The sequence below is a fragment of the Octopus sinensis genome, linkage group LG3 (genome assembly GCF_006345805.1).
Source record: "Octopus sinensis linkage group LG3, ASM634580v1, whole genome shotgun sequence".
Taxonomy (NCBI): domain Eukaryota; kingdom Metazoa; phylum Mollusca; class Cephalopoda; order Octopoda; family Octopodidae; genus Octopus; species Octopus sinensis.
Genome location: NC_042999.1, coordinates 99,109,104 through 99,124,656, shown reverse-complemented (window position 1 = coordinate 99,124,656; position 15,553 = coordinate 99,109,104). Strand labels below are relative to the sequence as shown.

Here is a 15,553-nt window from a genome sequence, read left to right as displayed (position 1 = left end):
ATTAAGCTTAAAGTATGACATATATGAGGGGGTGCTGAAAAGTTCCTGGCTTTGGGTAAAAAAAAAAATACAGAAGGATCAGTTAATTATGTTTTTTATTCAACACACTTGTTTCTCAGATTCACTCACTTATCACAGTGGTTCTTCAGTTTTTCTAAGTCCTGTAGAAGCACTCAGAATGTTGGGTCTCCAACCAGGCCTTTTGTGATACTCATTAAGCCAGGAACTTTTCAAAATGTCCTCGTACACAGTAGACTAACAGTTTGATACAAAATTACCCACTCAACACAAACAGCCTACTTAGGTACAGCAACCATCTTATGCAAGACACTTAATTTAGTAAGACAAATCACACAGAAAATATTTTTCAGAGTTGACACTCAAATACTATAAAAACTTTCACACTAATCTAATGCAATAAATACCAAACAAATTTCAGAACACGTAAAAATTTAACACTACATACACTTGAAAAACACATTGATGGCCTTATTTACTTTTTTGTGTTTAATATTGCAATTTATGAATAGTAGCATTCTTTTGTCACATTTTTTTTTTCAATGGACCAATCACTAGTTCACAGGATTTCTGACAGCAAGAATGACAAGAGAGTATTAAATTCAATGCAAAACAAATATTTAAAGACAAAGAGCACCTTTCTTCCACAGTTTTATAGCCTATGTTAACATCTTTTACTTATGAAATGCATATACACACATACACACCTACATCTACCCACCTGCACACACATGCATGGACACACACACACATATATAAGATAAGCTTCAGTACAGTTTTACATGGATAATATTCCACTGTCAAGCAAGGCTATGTTAGGGAAGACTTTCCTAAGACGTTACACAGTGGATTTAACCTAAAACTATGTTGTAGTGAAATGCACTGGTTTTTGTGAAAATACTTCCATAGAACTGCTGATAAACATAATAGTTTTTTCTAAATTTAAGGCAGCAAGATGGCAGGGTCATTACTACACAGGGCAAAATGCTTAGTAGCATTTTGTTCATCTTTACATTTTGAGTTCAAATTCTACCAAGGTCGACTATACTTTTCATCCTTTCAGGGTCTTAAAAATAAGTACCAGATGAGCATTGGGGTCGATGTAATTGGCTTACCCCCACCAACACTGAAATTACTGAACTGGTGCTGAAGTTTGAAACCAATAATTATTTCTAAATTTAGCAAAAGATATAAATTGCTAGGGAAGACAGCAGTTTTGTATTGAATGTGCAATACTGATCAGATAACATTGGCAGTTATTTGCCCCCACCACTGAGATGATACTCAACAATTTGAAAAGATTTTTGGCAAGTCACCTATATGAGGTGATAAGAAAGTCTCAAAGTGACAACTCAACTGGCTAGAAATAACAGACAAAATCTTCCCCAAACCTTACCCTAGCATTATAGAAAAATGGAAAGGACATAGATAAGTTAGCCAGTCTAACATACTGTTATAATGAACATAAATTGAGAATGGGCACTTGGAATCTAAAATGTTACCAATTGTTCTATCATCCGGGTATTGCTCAGATGATAGAACAATGTGGTCAGCTGAATGAAGGAAGAGATTGGGGGCCAAATATGAACAACAACAGTTGCAAAGTCTCAATTGTTGATTAAGTTAAACACTTTCACCAAGAATAAATTCATTAAGGTAGCTCTTGAGTGAATTTTATCAATGGTGTATTGCATCAAGTAGAGTTTGCTCTGGATAGGTGGTTTTATTTATTTATTTTGATAGGGGAGAGGCATATCTACATGTGGGCATGGCTGTGTGGTAAGAAATTTACTTCCCAACTGAAGGTTTCAGGTTCAGTCCCACTTAGGCAGGTGTCTTCTACTATAGTATTTAGCCAACAAAAGTCTTGTGAATGGATCTGGTAAACAGAAACTGAAAGAACCCTGTGTATCTGTATGTGTGTGCAGAGGTGGGGTGTACATGTGTGTGTGTGGAAGGGGTATACGTGTATGTGTTACTGTCTCTTTGCCTTGTCATCTCCTTGATTTGTAAACATGTATCACTGTCATACAAGCAATGTCCATTATTTCAAATCATGTCTGGTCATGGGGAAATATTACTTTACTTGAAAGCAGTTGAGGGTCAGTGGCTTGAAGGACATCCAGCCACAGAAAATCCACCTCAACAAATTTTGTCCAACCCATGCAAGCATAGAAAAGTTCACATTAAAACAATGATGATGAGAGATTGCATAAACATTTGCTACATCAATGATATTCCAATAATACATATTAATCTATTGATCTTCTAATTATATAATTCACTGAATTCAATAAAAATATTTGTCTAAATCATTATTTCCAACAGAGACATTAATCACACATTTGAAGACTCTTCCCCACTATCTTCAGAGAAAGTGACCCAATCCTATAAATTGGATGAGCTGCAGCTCCTTCAGGACCATCATCCAAAATATGAAAGATGTCTTTGAGCATCACATATCCCCTAAACTGTCACCAGTCCTTTTGGTCCCTTTCCAAAAAATGTCTCTACGAACTTTGCAGGATTCTCCTTCTTTCCTTCCATCCTCAAGCATGATGGTTCTGTCAGTTGTACTCCTGTGGAGAAAGCCTCCACATTTGCAGCCCATTTAACAGTCATCTTTGTGCTGCACATAGAAAAATCTCTTCCAAAACTTTATCTTTCCACTTCACAAAGCTAACCACCAAATACACTTAAACACCAAATTCTAAAGTCCCTCTTGTTGCTTCATACCAACAAAACTGCCAACCTTAACACTGTCTCAACCAATACCCTCGAACAATACACTCCAGAGCAAGTCCCTATCATCACCAAATTTGTAAATCTCTCTCTCTCTTTCTCTCCCTCAAAGTTATGTCTAGATCTTCGAGAACACAACTTCCTCTTATACATTAATGATCTACTTGCTGTCAACTTCATCATCAACAACATCCAATCTCATGCAGATTTTATCATCCTTTATACTTCTCTAACCTTCAGTACCTAAGTGTCATCTATATGCAACCTAGATATTTTCCTTACAGCTTTTTCCTTGTAACTATTCAAGGGGAATATTAACTATTTCAATCACACCAATCTAAGTAGGGGAGTCTGTAAAGGTTATGAACATCACCCCTACTTCCAGACCAAACCAAGTCAATAAAAAAGTAAAAAAGAATTCAAAGAAACATACATTATATCAGGTCATCCCATAAGTTCTGTCTGATTTTACCTTTTTTAAAATTGAATGAAATTTAATAGTACTTTAGAATATCTAATGAAATTAAGAATTATTTTTATGCATTTGTGTACATTTAAACTAATTAGATATTATTTTACAGAATAATAGAATTAAAATTTCTTTGATTAAAACCCTTTCTAACATGGAAGTATCCAAAGAGCATTTAAGGCACATAAGGAAACTCTGCAGCCGAAGCAACTCAAAACATACATTCAGTTTATGGGAAAGAATGTTTGAATGAAAGAACTTGCAGAAGATGGTTTGCAAAATTCAGAAGTGGAGATTTCAGCCTTGAAGATGAAGATCGAACAGGACGTCCAGTTAAGTTTTAAGATAAGCTCCTTGAAGCATTACTTGACGAAAATCCTGCATTATCAGTTGAAGAATTGGCAATAAAGCTTAGTCCAAACCATACAACTGTTCATCGTCATCTTCAACAACTTGGAAAAGTTTCTAAACTTGGAAAATGGGTGCCTCATGAATTGTCCAAGAGCAACCACAAATCTCGAGTTGACATCTGCTCTTCTCTCCATTCTCGCAAACTCATTTCACCCCTTTTGGATAGACTTGTGACAGGTGATGAAAAATGGATCTTATATAAAAATATTAAATGTCTTAAACAGTGGCTTGGTAAAAGGCAAAAAAGCTCAACCACAACCGAGAAGGGAACTTCATGGGAAAAAGGTTCTTCTCTCTATCTAGTGGGATTCCAAAGGAGTAACTCACTTTGAATTGTTACTACCTAATGCAACAATCAATGCTCAAGTCTACTGTCAACTATTAGAGCATTTGAACTAAGCTTTGAAGAAAAGAAGACCTGCTTTAGTGAATCGAAAAGGAGTGATGTTTCATCAGGACAATGCGCAACCCCACACTGCAAATATCACATCATAGAAGATTGAAGAGCTTGGCTGGGAAAAAATTCCTCACCCTCCTTATTCTGCTGACTTTGTTCCTTCAAACTACCATTTGTTTCATAGTTTACAGGATCATTTGGGGGACATAATTTTTGCAAGCTAGGAGGATGTAGAAACTGACATTTCAGAGCTCTTCGCTTTGAAACCAAAAGAGTTTTACATTGATGGGATTTAAAAGCTTGTAAATAGATGGAAGGAAGTCATAGATAATCAGCGAAAGTACATTGATGATTAAATTTCAATTAAATATAACATTTGATCACTTGCTTTCTTTATTCAAAATTTGGACAGAACTTATAGGATGATCTGATACAATGACTATTCTTAGTAATGTATAAACAGACAGATTTTTTTTTAACATTAATGGCTTTCTAAATATTCCATACTCATACACAATATATGGCTTAGCAATGTAAGACACATAACAACTGTCAAGCCACACATGATACCTTAGTAACTCTTTGTTCAGATATTGCTATACTTCATACAATGTTAAGCTGGTTCTGAGGATGCCAAGGCTAATTGTGTCTGACAGAAGATTAATAAATATTTAAAATATATTTAAAGCTATTGTATAAAACATACCTTTCAGCAACTTTGGAAATTTTTACTCTTCGTTTCTCAAGCTTTTGTTTAAGACTCTCAATCTAAAATGAAACAAGAATGAAATCGTTCATTAAACATCATCATTTCAATTGACCTTACTACTTCAAATAACACATATCTCTCTTTAAATAGTACATCACTCTCTTCAAATAACACATTGATTCAGCCTGCTAGAAACAGCAGCTAAATCTCACTCAATTACCACTTTCATGTACCACCTTAAACATAAAAAGGTGACGGAATAATGCCACTCCAGAAATACTGTCTATATATAAGATGTGATATAAGATATACTGTCTAGATGTAAGGTGAGAATAGTATTGAGTATAGATACAGCTTGATAAGAGCAGGTCTAGCACTGAAAACAATAACACACTATATATATATATATGGAAAAAAGCCAAGGTAGAAAATGCTGAAATAATTTTATTAAAAACATTTCAGTACTGGTTTCGGTCATTGAGACTTTTTCAACTGTAAGTATGGAAAACAATTAAATTTTGGAGAAATTAAATGGAAAGTATTTTGAAAGAGCATTTGCATAGTATTCAAATACAAGGGGCATTTTCCTTGTTTCTACCTGTCTCTGTCTCTCTTGTTTACTCTTGTGGGTTTGAGGTCGTTGGGAATTCTTGGCAGAGAAGAGGAAGAAGAAGAAGTAGAAGAAGAAGAAGAAGAAGAAGAAGAAGAAGAAGAAGAAGAAGAAGAAGAAGAAGAAGGAGGAAGAGAAGAAGAGCACTTCTGCATTATTTCCTTCTTCTTCTTCTTCTTCTTCTTCTTCTTCTTCCTCTTCTCCTCTGCCAAGAATTCCCAACGACCTCAAACCCACAAGAGTAAACAAGAGAGACAGAAACAGGTAGAAACAAGGAAAATGCCCCTTGTATTTGAATACTATGCAAATGCTCTTTCAAAATACTTTCCATTTAATTTCTCCAAAATTTAATTGTTTTCCATACTTACAGTTGAAAAAGTCTCAATGACCGAATGACCGAAACCAGTACTGAAATGTTTTCTATAAAATTATTTTAGCATTTTCTACCTTGACTTTTTTGCCATATATATATATATATATATATATATATCAATTGTGTTCTTTTCAACCTTCTACATATATATATACAGAGTGTTTGAGTTAAATATGATGAGGTTTGTCTTCCTTTTTCAGGAACAGGTCGATGTGCTGTGAACAGTCAATTGTACTGGAGAGCATAAAGACTAAAGTTATAGTTGAGAAAATATTAACTGACATAGAAGACTGGAATATTGGAAAAGAGTTATTTGTATTACGATGATGTACTAGGTATCAAAATACTGACAACATGACTGTAGCTCAATGCTCTGTGAATACTGTAAATGTTGTAAGATATGACAAGGACAATTACAGTGGAGACTATGAAGCCATGACCAGCAGGAAGGGATGCAGCAAATATTCTGTCTGCATCCGCATGCTGGAATATATCCAATAGCAGATGAATAAGGTCTTAGGCTCAATTCTGACTGCTATGTAAAACTTCTGGAGACTGTAGCCAAACCCTGGTTCAAGAGGGTTGCTGCTGGATGGCCATATGAAAGAGTCAGAAGTGGTTGTCAGAAAATTTCTATGACTTCACCAACCCAAATTTCTGGTTGCATAGTAACCTCATGGATTACTATAGGGGTAGCATGGTTGACAAAGACATCAACTGCTCTGCCTGCAACACCAAGGCTAAGCTAGTGGCCAAGATCAAGGAAGTGTTCAGAGATCTTCCCAGGGACACAGTGAGGATCGCATGTACCAGGCTCCAGAGCTGTCTTGTGGCTGTGGTGGAAGATGAGAGCAGCTGCTTTGACTATGCTGTTTACCTCTCAGCCATAATCTAATGTGGTATGTATTGAATTTTAAAATATTTTTAGGTTTGAATGGAATATTGTTTTCTTTTATTTTTTGCAAACTGTCAAATTTAGCCCAAACACTCTGTGTATATACCACATCTCACCTAAAACCAAACTATTTACAAATTATTTCTTGTTACTTTATTATAGGCACTTTAAAATATTTGCATATAAATTTGAGGAAAATCAGGTTGTCTACATGAGGATGTACGTTATTCAATACTCAAAACACATGATAACTATAGAATAAAACACATATGATGTACCCAAGATTCTGAAAAACTGAAGAATAAACAGAATTTTAAATGACAATATTTTGATACTAAACTTATGCTGTTCAAATATTATCTTGTTTTCAGAATTTTTTTAGGATAGACATTCAGAAAGTTGTTATCTCTTAATCTTTTAAAGATATTACAGAAGTAAGGCTAGTCATTAGAAACAGTATATAGTTTAGTGGAAATCTGTGTCAGCCAAGAGATAAAATATACAGATGAATGTTTCAGGTAGAGTTTTTAAAATTTTTTTTTCCCAATGAAAGACGATGTTCAAGATGTCAGTCCTTACTTCATTTCACAGAGCAACAAGAATGTTTTAAATATTATAAAGTACTTGAGTTTAGGACAACCATTTATACCAAATATTTTTAGCCACTGTGCTGAATATGGTCTGCAGGTGTGCCATAAGATTTTGAAGGGGATCAGATAATGCTAGAATATTTAGGTTGAATGTATTTAATGAATTGCACAAGTTTGTGTGCTCTTTTGAGGCAATGGTCAGTGCTTGTGCCCATCTCTGTTTTAAAACAATTTTAATGCTGGTTACTTTTTTATACAATGCAAAAAAGCTGATGGTGTAACACTGTCAGTGCCTTATTCAGTATGTTATAGATTAGCAAAGGTTGAACATTGCTGCTTTAGACATTAAAAGTATATGTGCATGGATATGATTCCATGAATGAGTGAGTGAAAGAGAGAGAGAGAGTGTGTGTGTGCATGCAAGCATGTGTATATGTGTGCATGTGCATGAAATGGAAGTGTAAAGCAACATAAATGTAGTACTAGATGATTAATATCAAGATTAATGTTATTTTGGACCTCAATGAGTGGCATCGTTAAATTTATAATCTTGAAAGCACATACTCAATGAAGAGAAAATATCCACTACAAAAGTGGTGACTTAAAAGGAAACCATGTTATTGTCAGGCAGTGAGTAATCATTCAAATGTGCTTATATTGATGAAAAATAACCTCAGCACAGATGACCAAATGTAATTTTTTCCGAATTGAATTGATTTTTGTTAGATTGATTTTGTTAATACTTAGTCAATTGATTATGTATAATAGTAACTTATAATAAGAAAAAAGAAAGGGAAGTGTATATCAATGCTTAAAATTTATAATCTCACCACCAGTAAATTTTGGCATCATACAATTCAAGACAGAACGAAAAAATGTTTTGAAAATGTGAAAATCTATAAATACTTATCAATACACAAATTTTGAAACTTATGGAAATACTAAAAAAAAATGAAAAGGAACAGAAAAAATATTTAAAAATAACACTCACCAGCTGACTGTCAGCCGAAGCCTAGTAAAAAGAAAGAGAAGAAAACCAAGAAATTAATAGAGTTGAGTGAAAACATCCATTTTATTAATATTACAACTACAATAGCAGAGGTTAGAAGCATTAAGGAAGAAAACACTTGATTTCCAAATTATTTGTACTGAAAGGATTAAAATTTAAGGGAAAAAAATGAAAAATAATTGGAAAGCAAATTATTAAGACTCCACTGTTAATATATACATATATATGTGCATGCAGGTGAGTGTGTGTGTTTATGTGGTTTTGTGTGTGTGTGTGTGTGTGTAAACTGGCACTCCGCCAGTTATGACAATGAGTGTGGCAGTTGATCAATCAATCAATCAAACAACCAGCTCATGAAATTAATGTGCAAGTGGTTGAACATTCCACAGAAACATGTACCCTTAATGTAGATTTTAGCATGAAGATAGAGTGTGACAAAGATGGCCCTTTGAAATACAGAAAAAATAATGTAAATGGGTAAACTGTCACCATTTTATATTTTTAATTTTGTACATGCACGTTGTTTGTTTTTGATTTTATCAACTACACAGTATAGTACAGTGATTTGGACACCCTCTGTGAGAAAAATAGCACCATGAAGCAATTCACTCTGCTAGAAATTTGGAAACGACATGCTGTACTGCTTGGCATTCACATCAGAAGCTCCAATACAAACATCTCAGAGTATTTGGGCGTCAACCTGAGGACATTGCAGAGGATTCAGAAATAGTTGGATGTGTCTAATGGTGATTATAAAGGTATAGTGGTTCGGAAAACTCACTCTGATCATTCTCATAAGAAAAGAACTCCTGAATTTGTTGATGAGATCCAGGCCATGATTGAAAACAATCCCTCCAAGTCACTCAGATCCATTGCCAGGGACATGGAAGTTAAATGATGATGATGATGATGATGATGATGATGGAAGTGTCTGAGTTTCTTATCAGGCAGGTAGTGCATGAAGACATTCAGTATTCCTCATACAAGATGAGAAAGGGCCAATTTTTATCCCAAGCCATCAAGGACAAGATGAAAAGCATGCTATGAGGCTGGTGAACCCACAGAACAACCGTTGGTTTATCATGTACCCAAAACATGTAGCGAGAGTGATAAAAATCAAACATTCAGTCAACATCATGGTGTTTGGAGTGATCACTAGTGATGGCAACACTATGCCTCCAGCCTACATCAAGTGCCTGGAGGAGGCAATGCTGCCCTGGGTCAACAGAGTGGCTGCTGAAACACCCTATATCTGGCAAGAGGACTCTGCACCATACCACACAAGCAGGAGAACCCAGTCATGACTGTCTGACAATTTCTGTGACCACATCACTCCTAACATCTGGCCACCTAACTCTCCAGACTGCAACCCCCTTGATTATTATGTGTGGGGTGCAGTTGAGCAAGAGACCAACAAAACTCCTTGTAACACCAAAGATGAACTGAAGGCAAGGATTATGGCAGTATTCACCAACTTAAACAAGGAGACAATCCAGAAGAATTGCAGGAAATTGTAAAGTTATCTGGAGGCCATGGTTGAAGCCAATGGCAATTTTATTATTTCTTTAGTATTTCAAGATATTCTTATGTAATTTTGGTAAATATATTTGCTAAAAGGAGATGTCAGTATTATTTTCATTTTTGCATAATATATATACATATATACATGGACATATATCTACACATATATATCAATATATAAACATACACACAAAGATATATACGTACATATATAAAAAAAGTAAAAAAAGCTTATAATACAAGAAGATGGAATGAACAAGTTTTAATCCAAATTACAATTGTTTTTGTGCATTAGCAACAGCTGTTACTTGCTGAGTGTTTCACATGCTTTACACATTGTAAAGATATTATATACATATAAATATGATGTGCAAGTGCATAGCTATTGCTATGCATCGCACATCATCAGATGAGTGGCTTTCTGGACACTGTTGGATTGCTTATAGTTTCCCATTGTCTTATACCAATATTGTATTTTTAGTAATCCCTTTATAAAGTGCAACATATAGATTTCAACAGACACAAGTCATAAAATACCAAAGAAATTAATGGAAATAAAAATCAAGAATATTAATTATAAAACAAATAGACCAGAATTAATCAAAGGAAATACAAAATTAAAAGTATAAAATATAAATTATCAAAATCTCATATTTAGTCTTTTCTTTTGCCAAGATGTGTCTTGCCTTTTATGAAGATAGATTAACACTCTAACATAATAATGTTGCAAAAATATAAACTAGAAGAATTCTTTATCTCTTTTGTCTGTAAACATTTTTTTTCAAAGGACCAGTGGTCAACTTATTACCCCAGCAGGATACCAACTTGTCTACTAGACTGCTCATTAACTTAAATTTAGCCACAGTTATTAACAGACGCTATCACACCCTTATACACAATATATATACTCATGCATTCACATACATTTGTACATTTATATAGACATTCTTAGACACATACCTACTTGCATACCCATGTACACATACACCTATACATACATACATACAATTGATGATTCCCCTCATTCCATAATGTGAGGTCAAATCAATAGTTTTCTCTCCCACACATATATTATGTATACATATTCTTTTTATTTTGCATTAACATACATATATTTATATATACCAATATATATTTATCTAAAATTAGACAGATTTTTGCTCTCATGAATGTGCATCTCTCCATGCCGCTATACCAGTCATTTTACCACTTATGCTACAACATTCTGTCAGAACAAAAAGGTCCATTCTATAGTCATTTCCCCTTTACCTAAACAATTGTACCTAACATATCAGTTATTATAGGAATATACAATTTAGGTGGACAGCAATATAAAAAAAAGCATACCATTAATGATACTGAAACATTATAATAGCAGTTTTGAGCGAATCGTGGATTGATATCACTAAATGATCATAGATACATACAAATTATTATGAATATCAGATAATTCAAGTAAGCAACAATATAATCTTGCCAGTAGATGAAATCACCAAATTATAAATGCATTTTTGTGTAAATGAAAGATTGATGTAACATTGAATGTTACATATTGTTTCTAAATTCCAGAAATGGTCTTTTAAAGCTATGATTACAAGTTGATATAATTTTTGAGCATTTGTTGATTATTTTGTCACAACAATACTATTTCAAGGGTCTCTTCCAGGCAGAGGTTTACAGACTTTTGAGTGTGCGTTATATAGTTTCACATTTCGTATTACTGTTCAAGTCATGCTGCATTGTGCTTTTTACAATGTGAAGTCCCATATAAGGTCTGAGTGATGTACATTGCCTTTTGCAGTTGTTCATAAATGATGCAGCTTTTGAAAGTGTCGCTTGTTAAACCTATAAATATGCATGCATATATATATATATATATAATATATATATATATATATATACACATATATACATATATATATACACACACACATATACATATATATATACCATCATCATCATCATAGCCTAACGTCCGTTTTCCATGCTAGCATGGGTTGGACGGTTTGTCTGGGCACTGGCAAGCCAGGCTCCAGTCTGATCTGGCAGTATTCTTACAGCTGGATGCCCTTCCTAATGCAAACCACTCCGAGAGTGTAGTGGCTGCTTTATACATGCCACCAGCACAGGAGCCAGTCAGGTGGTACTCGATCAGCTACATTCTGATGGTGCCTTTTACGTGCTACTGGCACAGGAATCAGTCAGGTGGGGGGGGGGCTGGCATTGACCAAATTCAGATGGTGCTTTTTATGAGCTACCAGCATGAGGAGCCAGTCAGGCAGCACTGGCAATGACCCACGCATGTAGGGTGCTTATTGCATGCCACCAGTCAGGCAGCACTAGCATTGGCCACAACTGCAATTTCCGTTTGACTGTGATTTGATTTCATTTCGATTTTTATTTTTTATTTTACTTGACTCAGTAACTCTCCACAAGCATGGAATGTCACCCGATGATTCAAAGGTACTTTTTAAATGGGTTGGTTATGTGACACTGGTGTAGGTTATGGATGTGATCTTGCTTTACTTGCTGAGTCTTCTTAATCACAGCATATCTCCAGAGGTCTCAGTCTTTTGTCATTGCCTCTGTGAGTGCATATATATATATGCACTTGTTTTTACTGTACATTTATATATAACATTTCTACATAAACATTCATTCACCAAAGGACATGCTTTCTTATCTCAACAATTTCATTTTTTATATTAATATTTGCAACCAGGTTGCTCCTTGTATTCGTTTTCATATCTTTCCTCTTGATAGTTATTGCTGTTATTATTACTATTTTTATTTCCATTATTCTCATTGCTGTCATTCCCAGTGCTATTCCTGTTGCTACTCCTATTATCTACACTAATGTTGATATATACACTTATATTAGGATCACATGGACTATCAAGATTTTGCTCCACAGCATTATGGTCTTTCCTACACTTCGGACCTGTGTTATTCCAGATTATATTTTTAGAGTCTAAAATTGTTATATTCAGCTTTATGAATATGATATTTAAAATTATTTGATGTTGCATGTGATAATTTCACCATATGACTCTTCAAATTGCTAGAAAATTTTTCTCCACATTCGATAGACATTTCCCTAAATCTTTTAGGTATTATTCAATATTTAACAGGTATATGCTTCTAGTTTATATTTTGACAATATTATTATGTTAGAGTGCTAATCTATCTTCATAATAAGCAAGATACATCTATGCTAAAGAAAAAACTGAATATGAAGTTTCGTTAATAAATATATTATATATTTGATTTTTTAAATTTCCATTGATTAATTTTAATCTATTTATTTCATAATTTACATTTTGATTTTTATTTCTATTAATCTATTTGGTATTTTATACGACTTGTGCCAATTTGAATCTGTGTGCTGCTCTTTACCAAGGGAATACTAAAAATATGATATTGCTATAAAACAATGGGAAACTATAGGTGATCCAGAAGTACTCTCAAAACCACTCACCTGATGATGTGCAAGTGCATAGCTACAGCTGATCATATTGGTATGTATATAATATTTTTATGATAATAAGTATATGTGAAACACTTAGCAACTGACAGTTGTTGCTAATGCACAGAAATAATTTGTGATTTGGAATAAAGCCTGTTCATTACATCTTCTTGTATAATAATTCACATTTATATTCAGTAAAAGGAATATTCCTGCTGTATGATTGCATATGGTAGCCGATAAATGTAGAGAAGCTTTGAAATGCACATTATAGGTTATTATCCAGATGATATTACACACACACACTGTGTACATACATATATAAATACACACACACATGCATGTGTGTGTGTAGATATACATACATATGACATTTGATGGAGGGTATAGATTGAAATACAGATATGCTTTGATCTCTTTTGGTGGTTTAAAGAGTAATATATGCTGTATAGGCGTTATCAACAAAAAGAAAGTAAGTGAGAAAGAATTCAAGATGAAGAAGGTAGTGTGGCCCTGGGCTGGATAAAGGAGGTCATAAGGTCATATAGAAAGAAAATTGAGCAATACATTCTCATATATCAATTAATATAACAATGAAGAAAAGGTGATGATGAGAAACAAATTAATGGAAAAGAGGCTGGTGCCAGACATATGTCTTATAATACTATGGCACTGGTGCCAGAAACATCATTGAGAGCAAAGATTTAAAACAAAAAAAAAAAACATCATATAAAGACATCATATAAAACATGATTAGCAAACAAGAATTATAGAATCAATTTCTATAGGCTTAAAGCATAGAGTGAGTGGAGGCTGGAATAAGATTGGAGACACTGATACAGATAGCTGGCAGAAGTACTTTTAGTTAGCAAGATATGGATTATTAACCTGATACATAATAATTCCAGCTGCAAGCAAAATGTTAGAAAATGAAAGACAAATAATAATAATTGCAGTACTATTGATAGTTTATATATTCATGCACTGTATAAATTAGGGTAAGACAAGATGTGTTATACAGATGTTATACACACACGCAATATGATATATGTGTGTGTGAATGTGTATGTATATATTGTTTTCCTCTTTTATCTCTTTTACATGTTTCAGTCATTTGACTGCAGCCATGCTGGAGCACTGCCTTTAGTCGAGCAAATGGACCCCAGGACTTATTCTTTGGAAGCCTAGTACTTATTCTATCGGTCTCTTTTGCCGAACCGCTAAGTAATGGGGATGTAAACACACCACCATTGGTTGTCAAGCGATGTTGGGGGGACAAACACAGACACACAAACATATACACACACATACATATATATATATATACATATATACAACAGGCTTCTTTCAGTTTCTGTCTACCAAATCCACTCCCAAGGCTTTGGTCAGCCCGAAGCTATAGTAGAAGACACTTGCCCAAGGTGCCATGCAGTGGGAATAAACCCGGAACCATGTAGTTGGTAAGCAAGCTACTTACCACATGTGCATGTGACTGTGTGTTAAGAAGCTTGCCTTCCAGCCATGGTTCTGGGTTCAGTCCCACTGAGGGCACCTTGGGCAAGTATCTTCTACTGCATTCTTTGACTGACCAAAACCTTGTGAATGGGTTTGGTAAATGGAAACTGAAAGATGCGTATCATGTATACACATACATACAAATATATATACATATATCATCATCATCATCGTTTAATGTCTGCCTCCCATGCTGGCATGGGTGGGACAGTTTCACAAGAGCTGGCAAGGCAGAAGCCTGCACCAGATATGTATATATATATATATATATATATATATATATATATATATATATATATATAAAAAGCAATAAAGATTCAAGTTAATTTAAATGAATTTACTTGAATATGGTACCTAACTTAGATGCACCAAAAAAAACTATACTGTTTTAACAATACAGTAATGTGGGGTGATTATAAGCGAGAAAGAAGCAACAAGAATGGATAGGTTTTTAGTACAATCGTTTCATACAAGGACAGGCTTTATTAAAAGTTGTAAAAATTACAGCATATAAACGTGTCCCGTACTCATCAGCTAAAATACATGTGAGTTCTCTAGACATCCTAGTGGTTGAGGCTATACTCATGAAGTAATGTAGATAATTAAGTAACATAAACAGATTTCCAAAGTTCATTAAAGTTCTTTAAAGATGATGTACAGTCTTATCACAGAATTTTAAAAAATTTTGTTGTCCTTTTTAAAATTCTGTGATAAGACTGTACATCATCTTTAAAGAACTTTAATGAACTTTGGAAATCTGTTTATGTTACTTAATTATCTACATTACTTCATGAGTATAGCCTCAACCACTAGGATGTCTAGAGAACT

The 15,553-nt window shown here is 34.2% G+C and overlaps 1 protein-coding gene across 7 annotated transcripts in view; it reads right to left on the bottom strand.

The window, feature by feature from the left end:
- LOC115209264 (regulator of G-protein signaling 7) overlaps nucleotides 1–15,553 on the bottom strand; it is a 496,388-nt gene that overhangs the window by 130,941 nt on the left and 349,894 nt on the right. For all 7 annotated transcript variants that reach the window (XM_036501194.1, XM_036501193.1, XM_029777562.2 and 4 more), the window contains 2 exons: nucleotides 8,206–8,226; nucleotides 4,744–4,805 (listed from right to left, as the gene is read on the bottom strand). In XM_036501194.1, the coding sequence (XP_036357087.1) occupies nucleotides 4,744–4,805; nucleotides 8,206–8,226 (83 nt within the window). The remainder of the gene's footprint in view (nucleotides 1–4,743; nucleotides 4,806–8,205; nucleotides 8,227–15,553) is intronic.